The sequence below is a fragment of the Boleophthalmus pectinirostris genome, unplaced genomic scaffold, assembly GCF_026225935.1.
Source record: "Boleophthalmus pectinirostris isolate CB_2022bp ecotype Guang Dong unplaced genomic scaffold, ASM2622593v1 HiC_scaffold_16, whole genome shotgun sequence".
NCBI lineage: Eukaryota > Metazoa > Chordata > Actinopteri > Gobiiformes > Gobiidae > Boleophthalmus > Boleophthalmus pectinirostris.
Genome location: NW_026571095.1, coordinates 23647948 through 23672404, shown reverse-complemented (window position 1 = coordinate 23672404; position 24457 = coordinate 23647948). Strand labels below are relative to the sequence as shown.

The following is a 24457-nucleotide window of genomic DNA, read 5'->3' as shown; positions in this document are numbered from 1 at the left end:
TCAAACACTGAAGCCGATGTACCTTTTCTAAATAGTTAAAGAATGGTCTTGATCTTCTGTATATGAGAATAATATAAGAACAAATGGGAACACTGGAGACATTACTATTATAGTTTTGTGTTAAAAATGACATTATATTGGCTCAACACCCCTCACCAACCCATCTACCCTTCTTTCATCCATCTGCCTCTTCATCATTCTTCTGTTTCACCCCTCTCTTACACATCTACCTTTCCATCTCTCTACTGTTCCACCCTCTCTCATCTATCTTAGCCTCAGTCTCTCTGTTGTTTCACCCTTTTCCGTCATCAGCTCCTCCATCTCTCTATTGTTTCATCCATTTCTCACTCATCTAAGGCTACGTTTATATGATGATGGCCTGAACAGAAGACACAAAAGTGGCATCGCGTTTTCACTTTTTATTCCGCACTTAGACGAGCGTTTTCAGGAGGAAATTTGCGTGCATACGGTGACGCAAAAGTGTGTTGAATTCGATTGGGTATGCATGCCAGGTTTCTGTGTTTCTGTATGTATGTGACGTAAACGCGAACGTGACGTGAGCAGATCTGACCAGAGTTTTGCGTCTTGGGCAGTGTAGACAGAAACGCTACGACAGAGCATATTCAACTTTTCCACTCTAGAGGGTGGTTTCAGATTTTTGCGTTTTTAAGCCCCTCTCTCACCCATCTAAGGCTACGTTTATATGATGACGGTCTGAACAGAAGACGCAAAAGTGGCGTCGCGTCTTCGCTTTTTATTCCGCGTTTACATGAGCGTTTTTAGGAGGAAATCTGCGTGCATAAGGTGACGCTCTGGAGGGTGGTTTCAGTTTTTTGCGTTTTTAAGCCCCAAAAATGCTGTCACCGTCTAAACGAAAGGCACTTCCGATAAAATATTTTGTCGTTTTTACCCGCAATCGTCCTCGTGTAAACTGACCCTTAGTCTCTCTGCTGTTTCGCTCCTCTCTCACCCATCTTAACCTCAGTCTCTCTGCTGTTTCACCCTTCTCCCTCATCTGCTCCTTCCTCTCTCTGTTGTTTCACCTCTTGCACATCTGCCTCTCCATCTCTTCACAGTCTTACCCCTCTCTCACCCATTTGTTTCTCCCTATTTCTGCTGTTTCACCCCTTTCTCACCACCCTTTCTCTCTGCTGTTTCACCTCTCTCTCCTCATCATTCTCTTCCTCCCTCTCTCTTCTCCCTCCCTCTCTGTTGTTCCTCTGTTTGTGTGCAGAGGCCCGGAGCACATCCTAATCTCCCAGTTCCACATTAGCACGTCGCCCGCAGCACCTTCATTAGCTGTTCAGTCGTAACTCTCCCTCCTCGTCCTCTCTGCTATCTCTTTCCTTTCCCTCCCCTTTATCCATCCATCCAGCCTCTCTCTCACCTCTTTCTTTCGATATTCTTTCATCTCTCTTGTCCTTTCTCACTCTTTCTTGTTTCCATCTATCTTTCATTTTCTCATCTTTCACCTCCCTCTCTTCTCATATTTCTTCAATCTCTCCTCTCTTCCTTCTCTTTTCTCTGTCTATTCTCCCTCCTCTCTCTCTCTTCTTCCATCTATCTCTCATCTCTTCCATCCTCACTGTAATACCTTCTCTCTTCTTTCACCTCAACTCACTCACTGCCCTCTCTTACTTGCTCTTTCCCTCCTGTACTTCCTCCTCTCTCTCTTCTTTCTCTTCTTGCATTTCGTCATTCCACTCTTTCTTTCTTCTCCCCTCTCTCTCTATCCATCTCCCCGCTCTTCTGTCCTCGCTCTCATATCTCCTTTCACTCATCTTTCACCTCGCTCACTACTCCCCCTCTTTCCTCGCTCCCCACTCTCACATTTTTTACAATCTCCTACGCTCTCGTTCTCTCCTCATTTCTCTCCTCTATCCTTTTTGCACCTCTCCTCCCTCTTCTTGCTCTCTCTCTTTTTCCTATAGTTCACTCTCTCTGTTCTCTCCTTTCTACATGCCGACACCTGGATGCATGCATGCCAACATGTGAGCATGTGTCTAGTATGTGAATTACTCAGCTCTCCTCTTTCTCTACTCTTCTCTCTCTGTCTCCTGTCCTCTCATTCTTTCTGCCTCTCCCTCTGTCCCTTTCTCTCTTTCTTCCTCCTTCCCCCCTCCTCTCTCTCTTTACCCACTACTTTCTCCCTCTCCCTGTCCTCTCAATCTCTCTCTCTTTCCTCCTTCCTCCCTCCTTCCTTCCTTCCTTCCCTCCCTCCCTCCCTCCCTCTCTCTCTCTCTCACTGGGTTGGAGCGCTGGTGCCATCTGCTGGCTGCTCGGTGAACAGCGTGCGTGCGGCACAGTCACGTAGGACACCAGCACAGCCCAATGAATGATCTCATCCACATCTGAGCCCTCATTGTGTTAGGCTGTGGAGAAATGAACAAGCCCACTTACTGTAGGATTTACACAGGAATAACATTGTACTGCAGTTTCTTTTTACAGTTCAAGAGTGCGCGCTGCCTCTGCCTTTGTGTCCTCGAGCAAGACACGTGAAGTGCATCTAGTGTTGTCACGATACTAAAATTTCAAACTTGATTTCCATACTATATTCCATATTTATTTGCCTTTAATCTGCTAAACTCAGATAGTGCAGGTAAAAAATAAAAGTAAAAGACTTAGAGGACGTGCAATCAAAACTGCACATAGTTTAGGGGAATGTGCAAGCAAAACTGCACATAGGCTTAGGGAGTGTGCAATTACTAATAGAATACAAGTTTGCAAAGGGCTTTCTTGTAAAGAGTGACTTAAAAGTCCTGTTGGTTTGATAAAGCATGTGATCCCCTGTCCCAAGACGAATTTTTCCCATTGGAGACAATAAAGGATTATCTTATCTTACTAAGGAATAGACATGATACTCAATACCGATTCCAATACTACAATGATACTAACTCTTTAATTAGAATTTAGAGTGTAATCTTCAACATAACTCGTACTACTGTTTTTGTTTTTTATATTACCATGTGGGCTTATATCTGTATAAAACTAAAAACTAAAACTAGTATTGAAACTGGATACTGATTTGAGCAGGTATCAATACAAAAAAATCATTCATAGGACAGAAATGAACTTTTAAATTTAACTTTAGAATGATCTTGAGCTGTATCAGAACAAGTATAAGAGCACAAAGACTAATATACGCCACTTTGGAACCTACCTGGACAACTGAGAGATTACACAGATATAATACCACATGATAATATAAAAAAGTACTTCTATTTAATGCTGAAAACCACATTTTATAGTCTAAAGAAAGAGGTTTTTTTATTATCATTGTGGCATTGGAATCACTATAGAGTATCAAGTCTATTTCTTAGTATAAAAATCAAGTTTGAAATTTGAGCATCATGACAACAGTAGTACATAAACTTTGAGGGTTGTAGGAGACACATATCATCTGAACTTCAATCTGCAGTTTGACAGTGAATAATTAGGGTGAACTTGGTTACCTGAGCCGGCTTCTGTGCCTTGTCTTCATTTGTAGTCGGCCATAGTTTGTCTGTCTGCGTTTTATTCTCTCATTTAATGGACAGAGACAGTAAATGAGACGAAAAAGGGCCGAACAAATGGCTCGTCTTGAGAATAAAACACCTCATTTAAGACAGACTCCTATACCACCAGCAGCTTGTTACCGGCCAAAGCTACAAGGACTCTTCATTTTAGGAAAGGTGGGCTGAGGGAGAGCAGTTCAGCACAAAAGTTTCACTACTAATATTCTCTGTGTAAGACAACAGCGTCCGTACTCGGATCAAAAGTCAAAACTTACTGTCTTGCAGTACAACAGCACATGGTGCTAGAGTTTTAGTGAATACTGTATCATATGGTCAATGTTTGATCACTGTGAAACTGAATTGCCTCATAATTATTAAAAGGCCTATATTACTGTTTGCTTTGTGTCATTCACACATTGTTTACACTCAAACCCTGCAAATTTTGGCTGTGTTCTTCTCTCAAAGGGAAAACTATTCCACCTTGTGATGTCATGTGGTAATGTAGCAAGTGGTCCCCCGTGTTTTTCAACTCCACACACCTTCACTACAATAATTTGGTTAATTTGAGATCTGGAATTGCCAATCTCCGCTAAATAAAAGGTAAAAGGTAGCTGCTAACATGAAGGACTACAGCTTCATGACATCACAAGGTGGAAAAGAGCTTTTTGAGCTTTGGAGATGTAGACAAACTAATAATAAAGGATTACTCACACATGTATGAATGAAATAACATTATTTTGGGTGTGTTTTTGAGGAGGTAACAACATTATAACTTATTGCTTAAAGCTCATAAGAGTGAATTTGAGGAATATAGGACCTTTAAAAACTATAATAATTGATACATTTTACTTTTTATTGTTTAGACTCTAACACTGTTTTTTTTTTTCATTCTTTAAGGTTTTTTTTTGTATTTGCATGATTTGGTTTATTGTCAGCATATTTAGTGAGTTGTGTTGCTCTTACAGACAGCAGAAGGCATACCTGGCCACACAGGGGCCCCTGGCTGAGACCACAGAGGACTTCTGGAGGATGCTGTGGGAACATAACTCTACCATTGTGGTGATGCTCACCAAGCTGAGAGAGATGGGACGGGTAAGAAATGCCAAACTGACATTCTTTATGCCAATAACATTAAATACAAAGAGGCAGCTGCTAAAATTCATGTTGTTTTTGTTGTAATATAGTGAGTTACAAGGTTTGGTTATGGGTTCAACATTTGAGACTTTACTTTTTAGATATTTCTTGGCAAAGTATAATGTAATCAATAGTGTCTGACTCTTGTCCTCCATTTGGGAGTATGACATCATCACATTGCAGAATCTGAAAACAGCCAATAGGAGACAATGTTTTAAGACTATGGGGGGGAAATATGACACTTCTCCATTAATGGGACACGCTGTAGGAGACGTAGCACACTGAGAGTGATGGGACGGGAAGACAGAGACACTGCAGGAGAAGGGGGAGCGCCTGGGGACAGTACATTCTGAGTCTAGACAAACATCTCTGAAATATTCAGGCGCTCCAACCCAAGTGTAAACATATGTCTGGAGCTGTACCTGGCTGCTCGATAGATGGAATCATCCAAAGAGCGCACAACAACGTGTATTTCAAAGTCAAAACAAAGCATTAGCAACTGTGGCATATTGATTACACCACAGCACACGGCAACAGCAGTCATACTCAGAGGTGGATAGAGTAGCAAAAACTGTATTCAAGTAAAAGTAATGTAACTTCAAAATAATATTACAAATCCAGGGGGTAAATTTCCCTACATGGACAATAAGGTGTATCTTATCTTAAAATACTTAATGCTTTTTTAGTACGAGTAAAAGAGTATATATATGTGCATTTATATATACAGCCTATGGTTGTAACATCTGATTCATAATTTCAAGTTAATGTAATTTAAATTGCAAAACATTAAATCATGCACAAAATCAAGTAATTAAACAAACAAAACAAAAAATAGAGAAAAACTATCTTATATCTGCGGTGCAAGAAACACAAATGTGCAAACCATTTCATGTTGCCAACATAAAGCTTTTGTCACTTGTAGGTTTAGTCATAGTGGGAATAGTCACTTTTGCATGAAAACCTTTACTCAAATAGGAATACTGTTACTTCAATAAAAATTACTCTAATAGAAGAATGAAATCACTCTAATAGAAGTAAAAGTATATCGCTAGTAAAGCTAAAAACTACAATTTCTCAAGTATGTATGTAACTGAGTACTACCCACCTCTGATCATACTACATGTAAAGCAATATACTTTCAATACCTTATTGAGTATTTTATCATTTTTCTCAAACTTTTACTACCTACAAAACTATATTGAAACCCTTCTGCACTAATGGCTCTACTGGACTCACTTCTCTCGTCTCTGGACTAATAATAGTGGAATAATTTTACTTTTAGTTTTTGTAATACGTTACTAAAATACACCTCAGTTATCTTTTCAGAAAATAAATTCTGGTCTGGAATTTGAAAGATTATAATGTCTCTTTAGTTTAGAGATTTTATCCAACACAGCGTCATATTCCACTGGACTTAGTAGAAAAATATGTCAGAGAAGTGGAACATTCACAAAGTTATTTTCTGACAACTGAAGCGGCAGCACTCACCTGCACTTTATGGCTTTCAACAGGCTCTCATCCATAATCACAGTTCATAAAGCGCTCTCGTGCACATTACAGCTGTAGTTAAGATGGAATTATGTAAACATTTTGCCTCCAAAGATGAATTCGGCGGCACTATCCGAGCAGCACACTGTGACTTAATGACTTCCACTGACCCCCTTTAATAACACAGAGCTTTTGTATCTGATGTAGAGGTATAATGGAAATGCTTCTCTGACTCTGAATGCGTTGTGAATGTTTTTGCAGGAGAAGTGCCATCAGTACTGGCCTGCTGAGCGCTCTGCCAGGTACCAGTACTTTGTGGTGGACCCTATGGCCGAGTACAATATGCCCCAGTACATACTACGAGAGTTCAAAGTCACAGATGCAAGGGTAAGTTTGGATTATGTATATTTGTGTTTTTTGTTTAAATGTCATTCTTTGTAAATAGCCTGATGTGTAACTTTAAAGTGCTAAATGATCGTGTCGGGCAGTGTAGACGGAAACACTACAGCGGAGCGTATTCAGCTTTTCCACTCTGGTCGGTAGTTTCAGATTTTTGCGTTTTTAAGCCCCAAAAATGCCGTCACCGTCTAAATGAAAGGCACTTCCGATAAAATATTTTGTCATTTTTTACCCACAAGCGTTCTGGTGTAAACAGGCCCTAATTCAGAAAAGCTTGTGATGGTCTGAAGTCTAGGTAACTTACAAGGGTTAAAAGGTTAAGAATATTTAACGAAATTCAAAATTTTTTAATAGGTTAGAAGGAGTGGGAGATATTTATTTATTTATTCATTGTATATTTATGCATTTGAGTAAATTTTTTTGTTTACATTGTTAATTGCTACTGAAACAGTCCTATTTTTTATCATTTCGAACTGATGGATGGGTATAGAAAGCAAACCAGGTAGATGCATTAAAATGGAGCCCCTGAATGACACGAATGACTATGAATAGCCACTATTCATAGCTAAAGATGTGCTGTTTAATTTAATATCTCGAGAGCCCAACATGAGCATTAGCATTGCATAATGAGCTTCACCTTCATTCAAATAAAATGGCATGTATTCATATTTGTGTGAACACACTCAAATCCTCAAATCTTCCCATAGACACCTACCTAATATAAAGTGCATATGATTTTCACTTTGCCTTGTTTAAATTTTAACATAAACATAAAAATCGCAATCTTAATTTTAGCTTCAAACTCAGTGGTGTTCGAACAGCAGGGGGCATCATTTCAGGGACATCCAGCGTGTTATTTTTCCTGACAGGCCGACATCATGTGAATGCACCATCAAACATGTTTACCCCACCGCCATAGCTCTAACTGTATACGTGCTCCAAATGTTGTGTGTTCTGTCGAGATCGCTGTGAAAAAGAAAAAAAAAATCATGAAAAGCGTTAGGCTAGCTGATCCCTGAGGGCCAGAGCTGGAACTCCCTGTGATGCAGTGGTTTCAATGGGCTATAAATACAGTGTGCTGTCACCGCTGCGCACACTGCCTCCTAATCCCACAGCCAGGGTTAGTCCCATATATCTATACTGCAGATATGAAAGGCTGCGGCTCAGCTTCCAGAGACACTCATTAGTTATTTCAAACTGTATCCTTTTAACAATTAGAAAACAGACTGTCCAAAACCATTTTACGCCTTATGTCCTAGTTTAGTCTTAGTTTATAGCTACCATATGTACATTTATTACACAGTTTCATTACCAGTAGATGGCAGAAGTGAAACCTGCTCCCCTCCTCTCACCTCACCTGCGCTCTCTGGTCTTCTTCTGTGAGGCCAAAGCTGGGAAACTATCAGACAGAAGTAAAGTAGATAGCAGCTAGTGGTGAAGTGTGAGAATACAATGGGGTTGGGTAATCTAAATACAGATAGTAGGTAAACTGGTTTAATTCAGGGTCAATCCTGAATTACATTTTGTGGTAGTAGTCCTCTAGTCCAAGCTTAGTCCTCTATTCCAGAGTTTCCCAAACTTTTTTCTGGGGACCCATATTTTAAAGGTCACAAACCTTTGTGATCCAATTCAATAGACATTATTTGTAAATCGCAAAATTAAGGTAGATTTGATCATTATTGAACATTAATAATGGTATTTTATTGTTGACCAAGTGATCGTGTCTCTGTACAATTAGTATAACTCAAGTTTTAAACAATGAAAAACAGTTATTGAACCAACAATAAAAGGTCCATAAGTTGCCTATTTGGACATTAAATATAGCCCTTTTTTTTCTTTTTAACATTCAATTGAACAAGCAATATTGGAACAAAATAGTCAATACAATAATTACAAAAAGTTTAGAAATTATACAAAGCATACACATGCATGCAGATCGTGACAAGGCAACCCCCCAAAAATCTTTTGCGACCCAGTTTTTGAGAAATAATGGTCTATTCTATTGCTTTGTTTAGAGGTGGATAGAGTAGTGCAAAAATGAACTCTGTGAGAGCTACTTCAAAATAATATTACATGAGCAGATTTACAATGTAATGGTCCCAAAATTACTCAAATAACAGTAATTTTGTTAAGTTTAATTCAATTGAAGGACAAAACATTAAGCAATGCACAGAATATGGTGTTTTGAAAGCATATTTTGTAGTAGTAGTCCTGGTTTTAAGTCCTCGTTTAGGTTAGTCTCCTGGTTTAGTCTTGGTCAAATTAAAATTTTCACCAACTGCATTCAGTTCTGTTTCAGACCTGGTTTAGTCCGTGGAGTCTAGTCTCTCATTATCACTCATTATTTTGTCCCAATCACATCCCTTTTTTTTCTTTCATAATTACCCAGCTAAAGTGTGGACTTGAGCCGTGGTGTCAGTATTATTCAGTCATAGATTTGGCACAAGTTTGGCACAAAACCTAATGTGCCCCATCTGACTGAGTGGCAGCAGCTGTGAACGTCCTGCTTTGTGGCTTTTTTAAAGAAGCGTTACAAATTTACCCCTCCTCTTTCTGTCTCCCTCCATCTTTCTCTCTTTGTCTCTACAGGATGGACAGTCCAGAACCATCCGCCAGTTCCAGTTCACTGATTGGCCCGAGCAGGGGGTGCCAAAAACTGGAGAGGGCTTCATCGATTTCATTGGTCAAGTGCACAAAACCAAGGAGCAGTTTGGACAGGACGGACCAATCACTGTTCACTGCAGGTTGGTTGGGCTGTATTATTTGAACATTACATCCATTTTTCTCATTTTAGTAATTAAAATGAATTATTTTCTTTCAATTGAAGGCCCTATAATACACTAAATAGACTCTTGTGATGTTTAAGCTATGTTATAATGCAGTTACCTCTTCAAAAACATACCTAGAATTTTGTTTTGTTTCATTCATACATGTTAGGGAGTAATCCTTTATTATTCGTCTACATCTTTAAAGCTAAAAATGCTCTTCCTTTTTTTTTTTTGATGTCATGTAATGGTTGTTTTTAAGTTAAAATCTACTTTTTACCTTAAAATCAGTAGAGAATGGCAATTCCAGCATCCAGTATCCAAATATTTCTAGTCATGAAGGCTTATGGAGTTTAAAAACACAGTGTAGCTCTTCTTATATTACCACATGGCATCACAAGAAGGAGCAGAGTGTTTTCTATTTGAGAGAAGGTGCTAAACATGCACGGTGTTAAACATGTGTGAATGAAACAAAACAAACCCCCAGGTAGGTTTTAATGAGGAGATTATAACATCAGGAAATAGCATAATATGGACCCTTTACAGTATCCTTCTCATAGGCAGTTTGCAGCACATTGTGACTGCAGTCAGATTTTTATTATTACACTGTCCTGCCCATTCATGCCCAGTCTGCATGGGCTTACAAGACACTGTAAACAATCCACAGATGGCTGCACTCACAAATCTTCACTCTTTGTTAAAAAAAAATAAAAAAAAATAGGGAAATACAAATCATACAAGATATAAAACATGTTGTCTCTTGCCCAAGGCGCTTAGCAATAACTAAAGCAAAAACTAAAGCAAAAACCTCTACAGTATAAAGCCAGCTCATCATTTTATAAGAGTTAGAAGACTGTAAACAAGTACATACAATATCAGAGGGTAGTAGTAGTACTAGTAGTAGTAGTACTAGTAGTAGTAGTGGTAGTAGTAGTAGTAGTAGTAGCAGCTTTGTCTGATAGTCTGCCAACTGGTTGTAGTAGTAGCAAAAGTACTTCTGTCTGATAGTCTGCCAGCTAGTAGTGGTAATAGTATCAAAAGTACTTCTGTCTGATAGTCTGCCAGCTAGTAGTGGTAATAGTATCAAAAGTACTTCTGTCTGATAGTCTGCCTGCTGGTAGTGGTAGCAGCAGTAGTAGTAGCAAAAGTACTTCTGTTTGATTGTCTGCCAGCTAGTAGTAGTAATGTATGAGTAGTGGTAGTATAGTACTAGTAGCATCGATGGTAGTGGTAGTGATGGTATATTGTAGTAGTAAATGTTGCAGTAAACCATTGATACTACTATTTTGTTATCGTGTATGTGTAACTGTACTTGTGTTTTGCAGTGCCGGAGTGGGGCGGACCGGGGTCTTCATCACCCTGAGCATCGTGCTGGAGAGGATGAGGTACGAGGGCGTGGTCGACCTGTTCCAAACCGTCAAGACGCTCCGCACCCAGAGGCCCGCCATGGTGCAGACTGAGGTAACCACGGCAACCACAGATCTCTTAAATGTGTCCATAAATAGCACATATATTGTATTATGTTAATGTCATTATGTGAATGTAGTTTCCAACCAATTAGTGGCAGATTGTGATTGTAGGATAATGCAGAATTTGAATAACTTAAATTTGACTATAAGATTATGAATATAGAGATTATCTGTCTCGTGTTGCAGATAATGCAGTAGAAATTAGGCGGATTATCTACAGTAGCTCAACACTGAATGCAATTGGTTTTATGGAAGCTGTAGCCACTGAAAAGAAGTTTAGGACATTGTTGGTCATGTAATTTGTTTGGAAGAATATATACTGATACAAAATATATAGTATTTTTTTTAATATATATAATAACAGAGAATTTAAAGGTTCTATATTATGCTTCCATATTTCTGATCCACGTTATAATGTTGTTTCCTCATCAAAAACATACTCGGAGTTGTGTTTTGCTTCATACACACAAGTTTATCACACAAACCTTGAGTATTTACACTGAGTTTTGAACTTAAACTTTAAAAAAAAAACTCCACTTTATCATGTCATGTTGCAATGCAGGAAGTAATCCACTGTGTTTTTAACTACACACCTTCACTTGAATCATTTGAAGAAAAAACAAAAGCAGCCCTAGAATTGCTCATTTCTACTGATTAAAAGGTAAAAGGTGAACCGCAAAACTACCACTTCATGACATCACAAGGTGGAACAGAGCATTTTGAGCTTTGGAGATGAAGACAAACAAATAATAAAGTCGTACTCAAACATATGAATAAAATAAAACACAACTCGAGGTATGTTTTTGAGGATTTAGTGACATTTTTATATGACTTAAAGCTCACGAGAATCAATTTTGAATTGAAAACCATTTAAAAAAATTAAACCATTTCAGAATAACTAACAGTGTAATAAAGGTAGTAGTTGTAAAGCTTGTTTCCATTAAGATCTTAACACAAATGTAATCGCTTTTACATAATCACCCGTCCAATGCTCCATCAGCATCCTCAAAAACTCCAAAACAATTAGCTAAGTACTTTGACTAATTACTAATCCCTTAACCTTTAATTTGAAGCTTACTGCACAGTCTGTCTTTACTTCTTCAAATCTCCACTCCATCTGAATGACAGGCTGTTGCAGCTGTTAGCCAATTAACTTCTCAGACACTTTACAATGCTCCTCTGTCCCTACTGTCCCCTGTGTTTGGCATTCACTTAGTGCTGGTTAATAGAAAGAAAATAAATAAATAAATACAAATAAATAAAATATGCTTTACTAATAACTTTTATAGGTTGTGTTCACTTCTAGAATTTGCTTGTATCATAATCGCAGTTGATTTGCAAGGGCAAATGCAACTTTTTACTGGTTTTGAAAGAAATATCTGAAATAAAATCTTGGAACATTATTAATATTTGTTAGGGATGAGCTCCAAAAACTTGGCGTATGAATCCCATCGCTCCGACTTTGGTCAAGTGACTACAATTACAGTAGGACAAACAGGAGAGTTAAAAAAGCAAATCCTGTCCTCCATCTCAGTTTTAAACCACTAATAATTATTGATAACTTTTATGTCTGTGTTTGCTCATGTGCGCATTGTGTCACCATGGTAACCACAGAAACATTACACCATAGACATACACTGCAAAGTATTAACCAATTTTATTATGTTGTGAACGCAACCTGTTTGTTTTTCAGGCACTTTAGACTTAGACTTAGAAAAACTTTATTGATCCACAAGGGAAATTATTTGGACACAGTCGCTCACACATCACAATATAATATAATAACAAAGAGTGAAAATATAACTGGTAATAATAAATTCTAAATAAGCTTGCTTCCCAGTGCTTTTCTAATGTTGTTGTTGGTGTTTATTTAGAGCTTGGATTTAAACAGTATTAAGACACAACAAAAGCATAAGAATACTCCTTATATACAAGAAATAATAATAATGTACATATTCGAAAAGGAGTGGATGGAAATATAAACTTATTTATTCCCACCCCTTTTTCCCCAGTGTTAAAGCTGCACTGTGTATCTTTTTCTTTGGGGATCCGTCACCTGCTTGTCATTGCTCTGCCTGGGATGTTCCGCAGTATAACTTTAAACAGCTCTGCCTTAGATTTATTCAACTATAGGTGGTTTTACTGCTCAAAAATATTTAGAAAAACAGGTATCCTGACTGTGATTGGGATTGCCTCTCCACAGATCTGGCCTGTAACTTGGTCTGGTTTGGTCTCCATGAAGATAGAAAGGTTTAATGCCATATTGTGAAACATTCAAGACAAAGCAATAACATCTCCATGAAGACAAACATTTGATGGATCATCCGCAAGAAAAGTTACACAATGTGTCTTTAGAAAACATATTTAATACATTCCGTTTCCTTATCATTTCATCAAGTTGTGTACAATTTTTACATTATTCTATTAAAACATATGCATACATTATTATTACTCAATACTGCATTACTTCATCTCTTTCATACATTACTTTTTAGTTTTATTCTTTTTGAACTGCTTTATATTTACACATCATCTTTATTCCTAATGTCTAATGTCATTTCCATTTTTGTTTTCACCAGGACCAATACCAGCTGTGCTACCGTGCCGCCTTGGAGTACCTGGGGAGCTTTGACCACTATGCAACGTAACCACTCCACACCGAACAGCCTCCCGGTCCCACCTCTCAGGAGCGTGCCAAGTGTCCCATCTCAGCCACCGTACCATTCACCTGAGCACCCCCGGACCGCCCCTCCCCCTGCTACCACAAGGGGGCGAGAAAGGGACAGACACACAGCCGATGCACACGATTTTCCAACCACCATGACATTTTCGCTTTAAACATTAACACTAACATTGAGTGACTGTCCAGGCCAAACTTTCATGATTGTCAACGGCTACTGGTAGCATTACTAGAGAGGCGCCATCTTGTGAGTTTTATTGTCTATATTCTGAAATGTTTTCTTTAGTATGTTTTTGTTTCTTGTATTAATCATTTTAACATTGGACATGTTGTATGCTGTCTTAAACTGCCCAGTGTGGGGAGTGCATTATTTTTTTCATAATTGTTTTTATTTAGGGTACTTTAGCACAAGGGACATGTATTTTTAACACGTTCCTAGATACTAATTCAGGAGGACCAGTGTTCTCTGAGCTGCTGAGGGGTTCAACATCATTTGGCCAATTCTTTTGTGTCATAAACCTGTTTTTTGTTTTGGTCAATTCAATTCAACTTTTGCCTTTTTTTTTTTTTTTTTTTTACTCCTTTACGCCATCCTCTAAAAACAATGTCGATAAAACTCATTTGGGAGCACACACTAATGTCATGTAAATGTGGTATCTAGTTGAACCGAATTAAAGACTAAATCAGCAGTGTACAGCATTGAAAGCACATAATTTGTACATGATTTTGTTGGTGAGGCCTTCACGCTCCATATTACCTGAGCGAAACTGACTTTTTTACCCAAATAAGGAACGAAAACGCCCCAATTTCTGAATATATAGCTCTTCATCTCCTCGCTGCCCCCTGATGGATACAAACGAAACGACTACGGGCGAAAGAGAGGACTGTACAGAATCAACCATTCCTACAACGACAAGGAGAGAGACTCAGCCCCTTTGGACTGAACGCGATATTATTTTATACAGAAATAGAACTATAAATATATAGATATATATAATAATGATTATATATATGTACAATTACACATAGATATATCCACAGCTTTGAAGTCTATTGTTTCAGGAGATTTGAGCTGAAATGGAGAAGCCTGCTGTCTTTGAGTGTCTATGTCTATGGAAAAACACCATTGTAAACTACTGTATCCCATAGTAAACTGGACAGCTGGTTTGAAAGAGGAGAAACAGCACAAATAGCGCCCCCTTCTGCCTGCACAATGACAGGACCCGCCCATCCCACACACACTGACACAAGAGGGCGCTGCTGGGACAGGGCGATGGGGACGACATGAAATACGCTGGCGCAAAAAAAGAAAAACAATCTCTTCATTTCTACCTTGTGAATGCTTAGTGCTGTAGGGGTTCGATCTGTTGTACACACAGTCTGTTTTCTATTTGTTGATAAAGAACTGGAATTTAAAAGAACTGTTGATGAAAACATTGATGTTAATAAAGTTAAATAATTGGGTTTTTGTACAAATCTGGGCTCTGTGTGGCATTTCTTTTCTCCTTAATCCAGGTGGTTGTGTATTTGAGGCTCAGCAAATCCTCCCTGATACCGCTAATGCTTTTGCTCTTTATTTTCTGTCCTATAGTTAATATTATTGGATTTTCCTGTGTAGACTCCAAATATACTTTTACAATGCATTTACAAAGGATCAGTTTACACAGGTGTCAGTGCTTGTAAATGGTATTATCTTGTCTTCAGGCTTCTTTTTCAATTTGCTTAAATTTTCACAGATGCAACACAAACACAGGTGTAAGTGATATCTACACGTAATATTGTGGTCAGAACTTTTATGAAATCAATGAGAGAAAGTCACAGTAGCGTAGTAATGCAATAACAACTATTTTTGTTGAATAAACTGAAGTAGAGAGTTGAAGAGAAGAGTCATGAAGCTGGAGAAGTATACTAGTATTTACCATGAGTACAGGACCCAGGAGATCAAGGAGACATTGTTATAGTGTTGTCCATTCTAATCTAGGACAATCCAGTCTGGCTTTGCTACCATTGTAGGGAGTATTATACATCTGATGACCTAGGCCATGATAACAAAGGCTGAGATGGCTCTGAATGTCTTCAGTACAGCACAGCAGTGGAATTACTTTAACAAGTATCATCTCGTCCTCAGAAGACACCAATGTAAACTTTGACGACTTTGTTGCTTTATTTATTTATTTTTTAACATATTTCTAAACATATCCAAGTCTCACTTTGTGGTGTTACATCCATGTCCAAAGACCCACTGAAGAGCTCACTTTATGGAATAAAAGATTGTGATTTGCTTAATTATCAATCAAACTGAAGACAAACAGGCAAGATTAATATTTTAGTTAAGAAATATTTAAACTGAAATGTTTTAACAAAACGTGCTTACAGTCATGATGCTGTTGATTCTATTGCAAAAAATAAGTTGAGCATGTTTGCCTCTTCACAGATCTGACCTGTAATTTGGACTGATAGTCACTTATAATACTACTAATAATAATATGTTGAATAGATGGGGGCAGCTGATATTTATATTGTTAAAATGCAGATTTTTGTTAAATAAAGTGAGTTCTTGGGTCTAGTCATTCATGGGAATGATCAGGTTCAATATTTGTGTATTTATTTGTGGGATATTTCATCACAAACTACAATGTAATCAACAGCAAAAACTGTCTCTTGCCCCATCTGGGAGTATGATCATATTGATATGATCATATTCTCGAATCTGAAAACCTCCATGCTCACAGCATAAAAATCCATGGTGTTCCAAAAGTTCAAAACCTTTATTTAATCATTTCTGAAGACAGTAAAGATCTTCCAATAAGACTTTGGCCCTTTTGTCACTGTATTCATTCTTAAAGGGCATAAATTACTGGTATGCTGTTTTCTGTTTCCTCATCCAAAATGTACCTGGAGTTGTGTTTTGTTTCATTTGCACATGTTTAACCCATAAACCCTGCATATTTAGGCTGTGTTTTTCTCTGCTCCACTGTGTTTTTAAACTCTGTGCGCCTTCACTAGAATCATTTGGATGATTTTAAACCTGGAATTGCCCATATTTACGAAACAAAAAGGTAAAAGAAAGCTAGTTAACTTGACTACCACCACATGACCTCACAAGGTGGAACAGAGCATGTTGAGCTTTGGAGATGAAGACAAACTAACAAACCAGAATTACTAAAATGTGTGAATGAAAAAAAACACAACTCCAGGTATGTTTTTGATGATGTAACAACATTATAACATGGCTAAAAGCTCACAAGAATCTGTTTTGTGTAATATAGGAGCTGCACTTTTCCGAAGATGTAAGTCACACGCTGCATCTCTATCCTTATCCAGGTGCTGAGTGTTTTAGCTCGGTTAAATCCTGCCTGATGCGTCCGCCCTTGTGCTCTTTGCCTGAGGATCTGCGTGTCTCACTTATCTGTTTCTAAAAATACAACCTTTTTAAATGATTTCACGCTGATCTGTGCAGCTTTAGTCGCTATCACCGCTCCTCTGATCCCAACTGTATAGAGAGATTTCTAGGCCATGCATCGGACTTGATATGGTAATGAAGAGTATATGGACTAAGAAAGCTATGGGGGATTTTCATTGTAAGGAGAGTACAGTAGAGTTATGTATGCAGGTGTGTTTGCCGACTTTTTGTTGTGTTGAAACAGCATTCTGACACAGCTACCAGAGCTTTAGTGGTTTTCAATATCAGATACATGGTCTTTTTATTACCCATGTGAACTTCTGATTGCTGAAGACTGTATGGTGTATGTTTATTTCATTTAGTACACAACATTCAGCTAATCTTAAAGGGACAATCCTGAATTTTGGACATAGGACCTCATTTCCTAGCCAGAGTGTTGGAGACGTGTGGAGACACATTTTAAAATATTCAATCCAGTCCTTGTATTTGCAAAGGTCGCTGGTGCTAGGCTAGTGCATGTCAATGGGCATAGTTATCCTGCCACTAAAAACACCGGAAGCAAAACAATTATAATGCCACACTGTAGATGTGAATGTCGGTGTCAGTAGAATTTTGTACAATAATAGATTGATAATGGTCTATGCTTTATAGGTATCTAACTGTACCTCATTTAAGGCTCGCCGGGGCTCTTAAATATATTCCATTTTCTGTGACCCCTAAAACTAGTAGCTCTCTGGCATTTTTGTTTTGTAAAGGTAGATAACTGGAGGAAAAAGGTTGGAGACCCCTGTGATAAGATAATTTTAGAAGGAAAGCCAATCTTGCATTTGAAGAATTTATGTCTGAGCAGGAGCAGCGAGTTGTACTTCCTGATAGAAAGCTTGGCAGCGGTGGACTGATATATGAGGAAATAGTCCCTCAACATGCGATGATTCATGCGATGCAAAGTTAGTTTTATTTCAAACATTATTTTATCGACACAGACATTTACATTGACAGTCTGGCGTAATAATAGTTTTACTGTGGGTGTTTTGTGGAGTGGGTAAGACTGTTTTTAGTGGCAGGATAACTATGGCCATTGACATGCACTAGCCTAGCACCAGTGACCTCTGCAAATACAACGACTTTGATAACATTGCAAACATAACACAGTTTTGAAGGTCTTTTGGCTAAGATATGCTATTTTGATTAGAAATGAAAGCCCCAGTGCATAATATGGGTTAGCTTAATATAAAAATACTTTATTTGATTATGGGAGTTTTATTGCACAAAATAACCATGCGTCCTTACTGTCCAAGCTTGCCTCTCCATGAACCTGCTCTGTAACTTGGCCTGGTGGAGGGCATGCATAGAGATGTAATTGTTTTGTCTAGGATGTTCCTAAAAATGGCATTAAACTGATCTTGCTCCATGGACAATGTTCCAAGTCTGACTTTAATTTATCATCATCATAGAGACATGCAGGTGGCCCCCATTATCTTACACAGTAGTTGCCAGGGAAACTTATCTCACTTGAAACCAACAAATACAAACAGTTTGGTGAGAGAATGTCCTATCTTTCTGCAACCTCTTTGGGGATATTTACAGTTGATAAGCAGAGCTCCATTTATGCAAAACAAAAACATAACAGATTTGATTGCCAGTTGGTAGGTCTGGCACTGACTTTCCCAGCGTTCAGTGATTCATAAATTTTTTCCAGGAAACCACATGTTTGCTCTATTTGGGGTTTAAAATCCTTTGTATACATTTTGCCATGTCTTGCTTTCTGTCCGTCAACACGAGACACAGCTGCCCCCCGCTTATTTTACAAACTCCATTCAGACTCCCCTCAACTTCTCATTCACTTTTACACATGTATTTAAAGCTCCTCTATTACACAGAATTGATTCTTGCAAGCTTTCAGCCATGTTCGAATGTTGTTAGCTCCTCAAAAACATATCTGGAGTTGTGTTTTGTTACATTCACATGTTTGAATAATGTTGGTTTATTAATGTGACTGCATCTCCAATGCTCAAAGTGCTCTGTTCCATCTTTTACCTTTAATTTAGTCAACAATTCCAAATCTAAAATTATCCAAATGATTCTAGTGAAGGTGTATGGAGTTCAAAAACACTGTGTAGCGCTTCTTGCATTACCACGTGACATCACAAGGTGGAACAGTGAGTGTTTTCTGTTTTTCTGTCAGCCTAAATATCCTGGATTTGTGTGTGTTTTGTTAAACATGTGTGAATGAAACATAAGGCACAGCAAGTTTATGTGTATAGCATGATTCGTACACAAAGTAATTCAAAGTGCTTTACAGAATAAGAAATACATCAAAATCACAATACAAACTAATCAAAAAATAAATAAACATCATAAAATTAAAAAGAGAGAGAGAGAGACATTAAACTAGTGAGAAGCGTGCAGAATGAAAAATAAAAACCTTTTCAATCATGTCCAACTTTTGAGCCTGGATTTAAACACTGTCAAAGTAGAAGCCTGTCTCACATCTGCAGACTGTTCCAGGTTTTAGCTGCATAAAACTGAAATGTTGACTTCCCTTGTTTAGTCCTGATTCTGGGCAACAGCAGGAGGCCGGTCCCTCAGGTCCTCAGAGTGCGAGAGATGGTTCATATGGCAATAACATGTCACAGATGTACTTTGGTGCTAGGCCATGGAGAGACTTGTACACAAGCAGAGCCGCTTTAAACACAATTCTGAGTATATTTTTGATGAGGAAACAACATTATAACATAGATCAGAAAATAGCGTAACATGGACCCTTTAAGCACATAGAAACCTCAAAGTGATCTCTCATTTACTTGTGCATTGAGTTTTGTATATATATATATATATATATTTCTACCCTCTTTCAATCTGCAGGAGGCCCACACAGCGAGAGGGATCAGCAGCCTGGAGAGTGCACAGAGCAGCCAAGCAGAACCAAACAGGAGGGCTGAATGCAGATGTGGGAATTCTGCAGAAGTTCAGAAAAAGTTATTTACGATGGGTGAAATGAGCGTGACTATGGGGAGCGCTGAGATGTGAATGGAGATTTGCTTTGGACCATATCTAGTTTTGGTTTATAGCGAGGGTAATCCGGCATGGTGTAAAAGCTATGAAAATGTGTAGGGTAAGAGCTATAGACAAAAGCCAGGTGGAATGAATTTGAGTGACTTTACTGAATGTTTAATGTCCTATATTGCACAAAATGGATTCTTGTGAGCGTTAAACCATGTTACAATGTTGCTACCTCATCAAAAACATCCCCAGAGTTGTGTTTTGGTTCATTCATACATGTTTGAGTAACTCTTTATTATTAGTCTGTCTGCATCTCCAAAGCTCTAAACCAGGGGTGTCAAACTCATTTTGGTCCGGGGGCTGAATCCAACCTATTTTGATCCCAAAGGGGCCGGATCAGAAAACTCATGGCATATAAACCCCAAAAATAACAATAAGTTCAAATAATTGTGCAGAGAAACACAAATCTAATACAGAAATCTTTTTTAACTGATGAACTGTTTCTTTTACAAAATATTATATTATGAACAACCTGAAACTTTAAGAAAAATGCAATTTCAACACAATGTTTTAACATGAACTTGTATGCAAACAGGAATAAGTAAATTTTTCTTGGAAAATCCGGCACTCGGCGTCCACTTTTCTCATTTTTAACATTTTTCTGATGAGGGTGTCACGGTCAACAGTCAAAACGATCGTCCTTTAAGAGCGTTTGAAAAGAGACAAGTCTTCATTTGTGCTGCTCTGGTGGGAGGGGCCATGCACAGAGACGCTGGAGACACTGTTATGCTAAGCACCGCAGAAAATTACCAATATTTTAATAGAAAATATAATTAAAATATTTTAGTAGAAAATCAGCCGAGGGCCACATTAAAGGTCTTGGAGGGCCGGATCCGGTCCCCGGCCTTATGTTTAACACCTGTGCTCTAAACGCTCTGTTCTACCTTTTGACATAGATTCTACTGGACGTTTAAAAAAAACAGTGGTGCACTTCCTGCATGGCCACATGACATGACAAGAGTGTTTTTTTTTCTCTGTAAGAAAAGAACTCAACCTAAATATGCAGGGTTTGTGTGTTAAAGGGACAGTCCAGAATTTTGAACATAGGGTCTCATGTCCTAGTGAGTGTTGGAGATGTGTGGAGACACTTTTTAAAATATTCTATCCAGTCCTTGTATTTGCAGAGGTCGCTGGTGCTAGGCTAGCGCATGTCAATGGCCATAGTTAGCCTGCCACTAAAAACAGTGTTACCCACTGCACAAAGCACCTGAAGCAAATCTGTTATTATGCCAGACTGTCTATGTGAATGTCTGTGTCAACAGAATAATTTTAGAAGTAAAAACCAACCTTGTGTTTGAACGGCAGCAGTGAGTTGTACTTCCTGATAGAAAGCTTGGCAGCGGCGGACTGATATTTGAGAAAATAGTCCCTCAACATGCGATGATTCATGTGATGCAGGGTTAGTTTTATTTCAAACATTATTCTATCAACACAGACATTTACATTGACAGTCTGATGTAATAATAGATTTGCGTCAGGTGTTTTGTGGAGTGGGTAAGACTGTTTTTAGTGGCAGGATAACTATGGCCATTGACATGCGCTAGCCTAGCACCAGCGACCTCTGCAAATACAAGGACTGGATAGAATATTTAAAAAAGAGTCTACACACATCTCCAACACTCTGGCTAACTAGGAAATGAGGCCCTATGTCCAAAATTCCGGACTGTCCCTTTAAACATGTGTGAATGAATCAAAACACAACTCCAGGTATGTTCTTGATGAGAAAATAACATAGCATAGGTAAGAAAACAATGTAATATGGGCCCTTTAAATTGTGTTGGAAATAACAGATAATGGATAATATGAGCTACAGACAAGCGTAATAAAGTGTATTGAGTGTAAAAACATAAATGCTTAAACCCTATAGGTATACGAATTGCAATGTATTCTTTTTGCAATGTCGCTTTTCTGTTAGAGGTTTTGCTATCTGTTTTTGTATGAAGTAATTGATGCTTTGCCTGGAATCTTCACAGTACTGAACTAAACGTATCTATCTCCATGAAAAATAGGATATAACACCATCAGGCCAAGTTACAGATCACATCCGTGGAGAGGCAACCCCCGCTCACATTAGGTAACAAAATGTGTTTTTCAAGGTATGTTTTTAAGCAATAAAAATCATAAATCAAAAATCAGCATTTGCAAGGCAGATGCTGAGTTTAATGCTATTCTGCAGGCTGATGGCATACACGCACATCACCAGTAAAATGACATAATGCATCTTTAAAGTGGTACCAAAACACAGGTGTTGGTAAAGATGAGGGGCTGAAGAGGCTGAGGGAGATGATGATTCAGCTGCTGTTGTGAAATGAGGGTGTATGGACACTGACGCATGTGTGGAAAGATGAAGAGGAGAGAGAGAACAGTTAAACTATCATAGACTGTATATTTAAATGGACATAACTAACCCAATAACCTCTGCGTTCCAAATAGGAAGTGGGCATGGGCACGCTGACTCTGGCTCCAATTCACAATCATTGCACCTCTTTCTTTAACTGCTGCTGTCATGTTCTTTATTTTGGTCTTAAAATGTTCACATTAACCCACTCTACATGATCCTGTTATTTTTATTTCACTATTTTGTCAAAAAAAAAATCCTAATATAGAACTTGAAGGAAAATGAGTGCTCACTTTTGTTCATGTTAAACTTTTCAGAGATTATATGTCTGCAGGTCACACGCATAGACTCTATATATGAATGGACATATATCCTAGCCCCCTGAAGTTTTGGTGGTGAATTACTTCACAGTGCATAGACCTCGACGCAGATCCATAAATGAAAAATGACGGCGACAAGGCAACGGTGGCAGTGCGCATTGAGTAGATGCAGAACTATACTTCACCCTTTAGTCCACTTCTTTAGGATGTGATTGGCTGACATTGACAGGTGAAAGAGTAAAAACAAAGTAGAAAGTAATATTGTCTTACTTGCTCAATTTTATGTTTCACTCTTATGATACAAAAGGGTCCATGCACTCATAATAGTCATTAAAGTTGGTCTAAACACTAAATGATCTTTTATAACCCAAAATTATGTAGATGACATTGTAGTACCATTCTCTACTGTTCCGATAGTCCATTTCTGACAACTTCAGTGTTATTTTCTACCACTAGATGGAGTCAAGAGTCAATGCGTTTCTGTCACAGACATCTCCCAATGTTGTGACTTTGTTTTGTTTGTTAGAAGTCATTACAGACAGTGAAAAGTAATCAAAAATAGCAGAATCTTTTCCAAAACAGTCACACCTGCTGCTCTCCCGCTGCTCCCATCAGGAGTCGGTGAAGGCAGGAGGCCAATACAGATGCTCACACTGTTCAATATCACCGCATAAAGCCAGCTTTGAGTAAGACTTCATTCATTTGTTTTACAGCAATTTGTGCATTTTACTTTAAAGTGCGTTTGACAGGTTAGACTACTCCTTTGACACACACATACATTCATACAAACATTATATCTTAGATCTTACTCAGAATCTTGCTTAGTTTAATGTAAAACTATTTTAAATATAACAATACTGCTATCCCACAAACCAAGTAATAATTTGAAAAACGTGAAAACTTGTCATTGCACTTTAAGCATGTAATGTTATATATCCATCGGTTTCAGAATGATGAGAGATTTGGACAGTTTCCATTAGGGGTAGTTATTCAAGTCTCATGATACGATATCATCATGGTATGAACCTCACGGTACGATATTTATTGCAATATAGTGGGAAAGCTCACGATATGGTGGGGAGGCTCACAATTAGGAATGTAACAATATCCAAATCTCCCGGTACGATATTTTCACTGTATACATCTCACAGTACGATATTTATTGTGATATTTTGTGGAGGCTGCGAACAAAACTGTGGATATGCTACTTTTTCCTCTTAAAATGCCTTGACAAGATTTAATCCAAAGAATTAAGACTTAAAAGTGCTTAGAACTGTTATTTCTTCTTATAGTCTACACTGAAATGGAGCAAAAGATCATGGTCTATGTAAATGTCTCTCTCTTTTTTTTACTATTGCTGCACCATAGCTCTTAATTTAAGCAAAGAGACTTGTAATTCGATATATTGTGATGGTTCACGATATTATTGTGAGAACTTTGACGACACGATATCACAATATTTTGGTTATTGTTACATCTCTAGTTTCCATAGCAATTATCCAATCTTATCCAATCCACTTTATTTATATAGCACATTTCATAATCAAACAGTTTCCAAAGTGCTGCACAAATGCATAGTATTAACAACCACACAAATAATATAATGATGAAATAAATGCTCCGATTTAATCATACTAGTCTTAAAACCATCAAAATAAAATAAAATAGCAGTAAATAAATAAATAAAACCAGTAAAAATAAATTAACTATACAAAATATTACATCTTTGAATGGGGAAAACGTCTTCAAACTTTTGTATACAAATTGAAACTGAAATCATGAATATTTGCAAATTTGACACACAAAAAGAAAAAAACATGATAGAGAATTCAGGGCAATTCAGGGCAGGCCTATTATTTGACAAGACTGATATTGTGTTTTCCTACTAAACTAATAATTACCTG

At 38.0% G+C, this 24457-nt stretch overlaps 1 protein-coding gene across 2 annotated transcripts in view; it reads left to right on the top strand.

Moving 5' to 3' along the window:
- LOC110164091 (protein tyrosine phosphatase receptor type F) overlaps positions 1-14905 on the top strand; it is a 288692-nt gene extending 273787 nt beyond the window's left edge. For both annotated transcript variants that reach the window (XM_020929120.2, XM_020929118.2), the window contains 5 exons: positions 4460-4586; positions 6378-6503; positions 9105-9259; positions 10606-10741; positions 13329-14905. In XM_020929120.2, the coding sequence (XP_020784779.1) occupies positions 4460-4586; positions 6378-6503; positions 9105-9259; positions 10606-10741; positions 13329-13397 (613 nt within the window). In that variant the 3' untranslated portion in view covers positions 13398-14905. The remainder of the gene's footprint in view (positions 1-4459; positions 4587-6377; positions 6504-9104; positions 9260-10605; positions 10742-13328) is intronic.
- The last annotated feature ends 9552 nt before the right edge of the window (positions 14906-24457 follow it).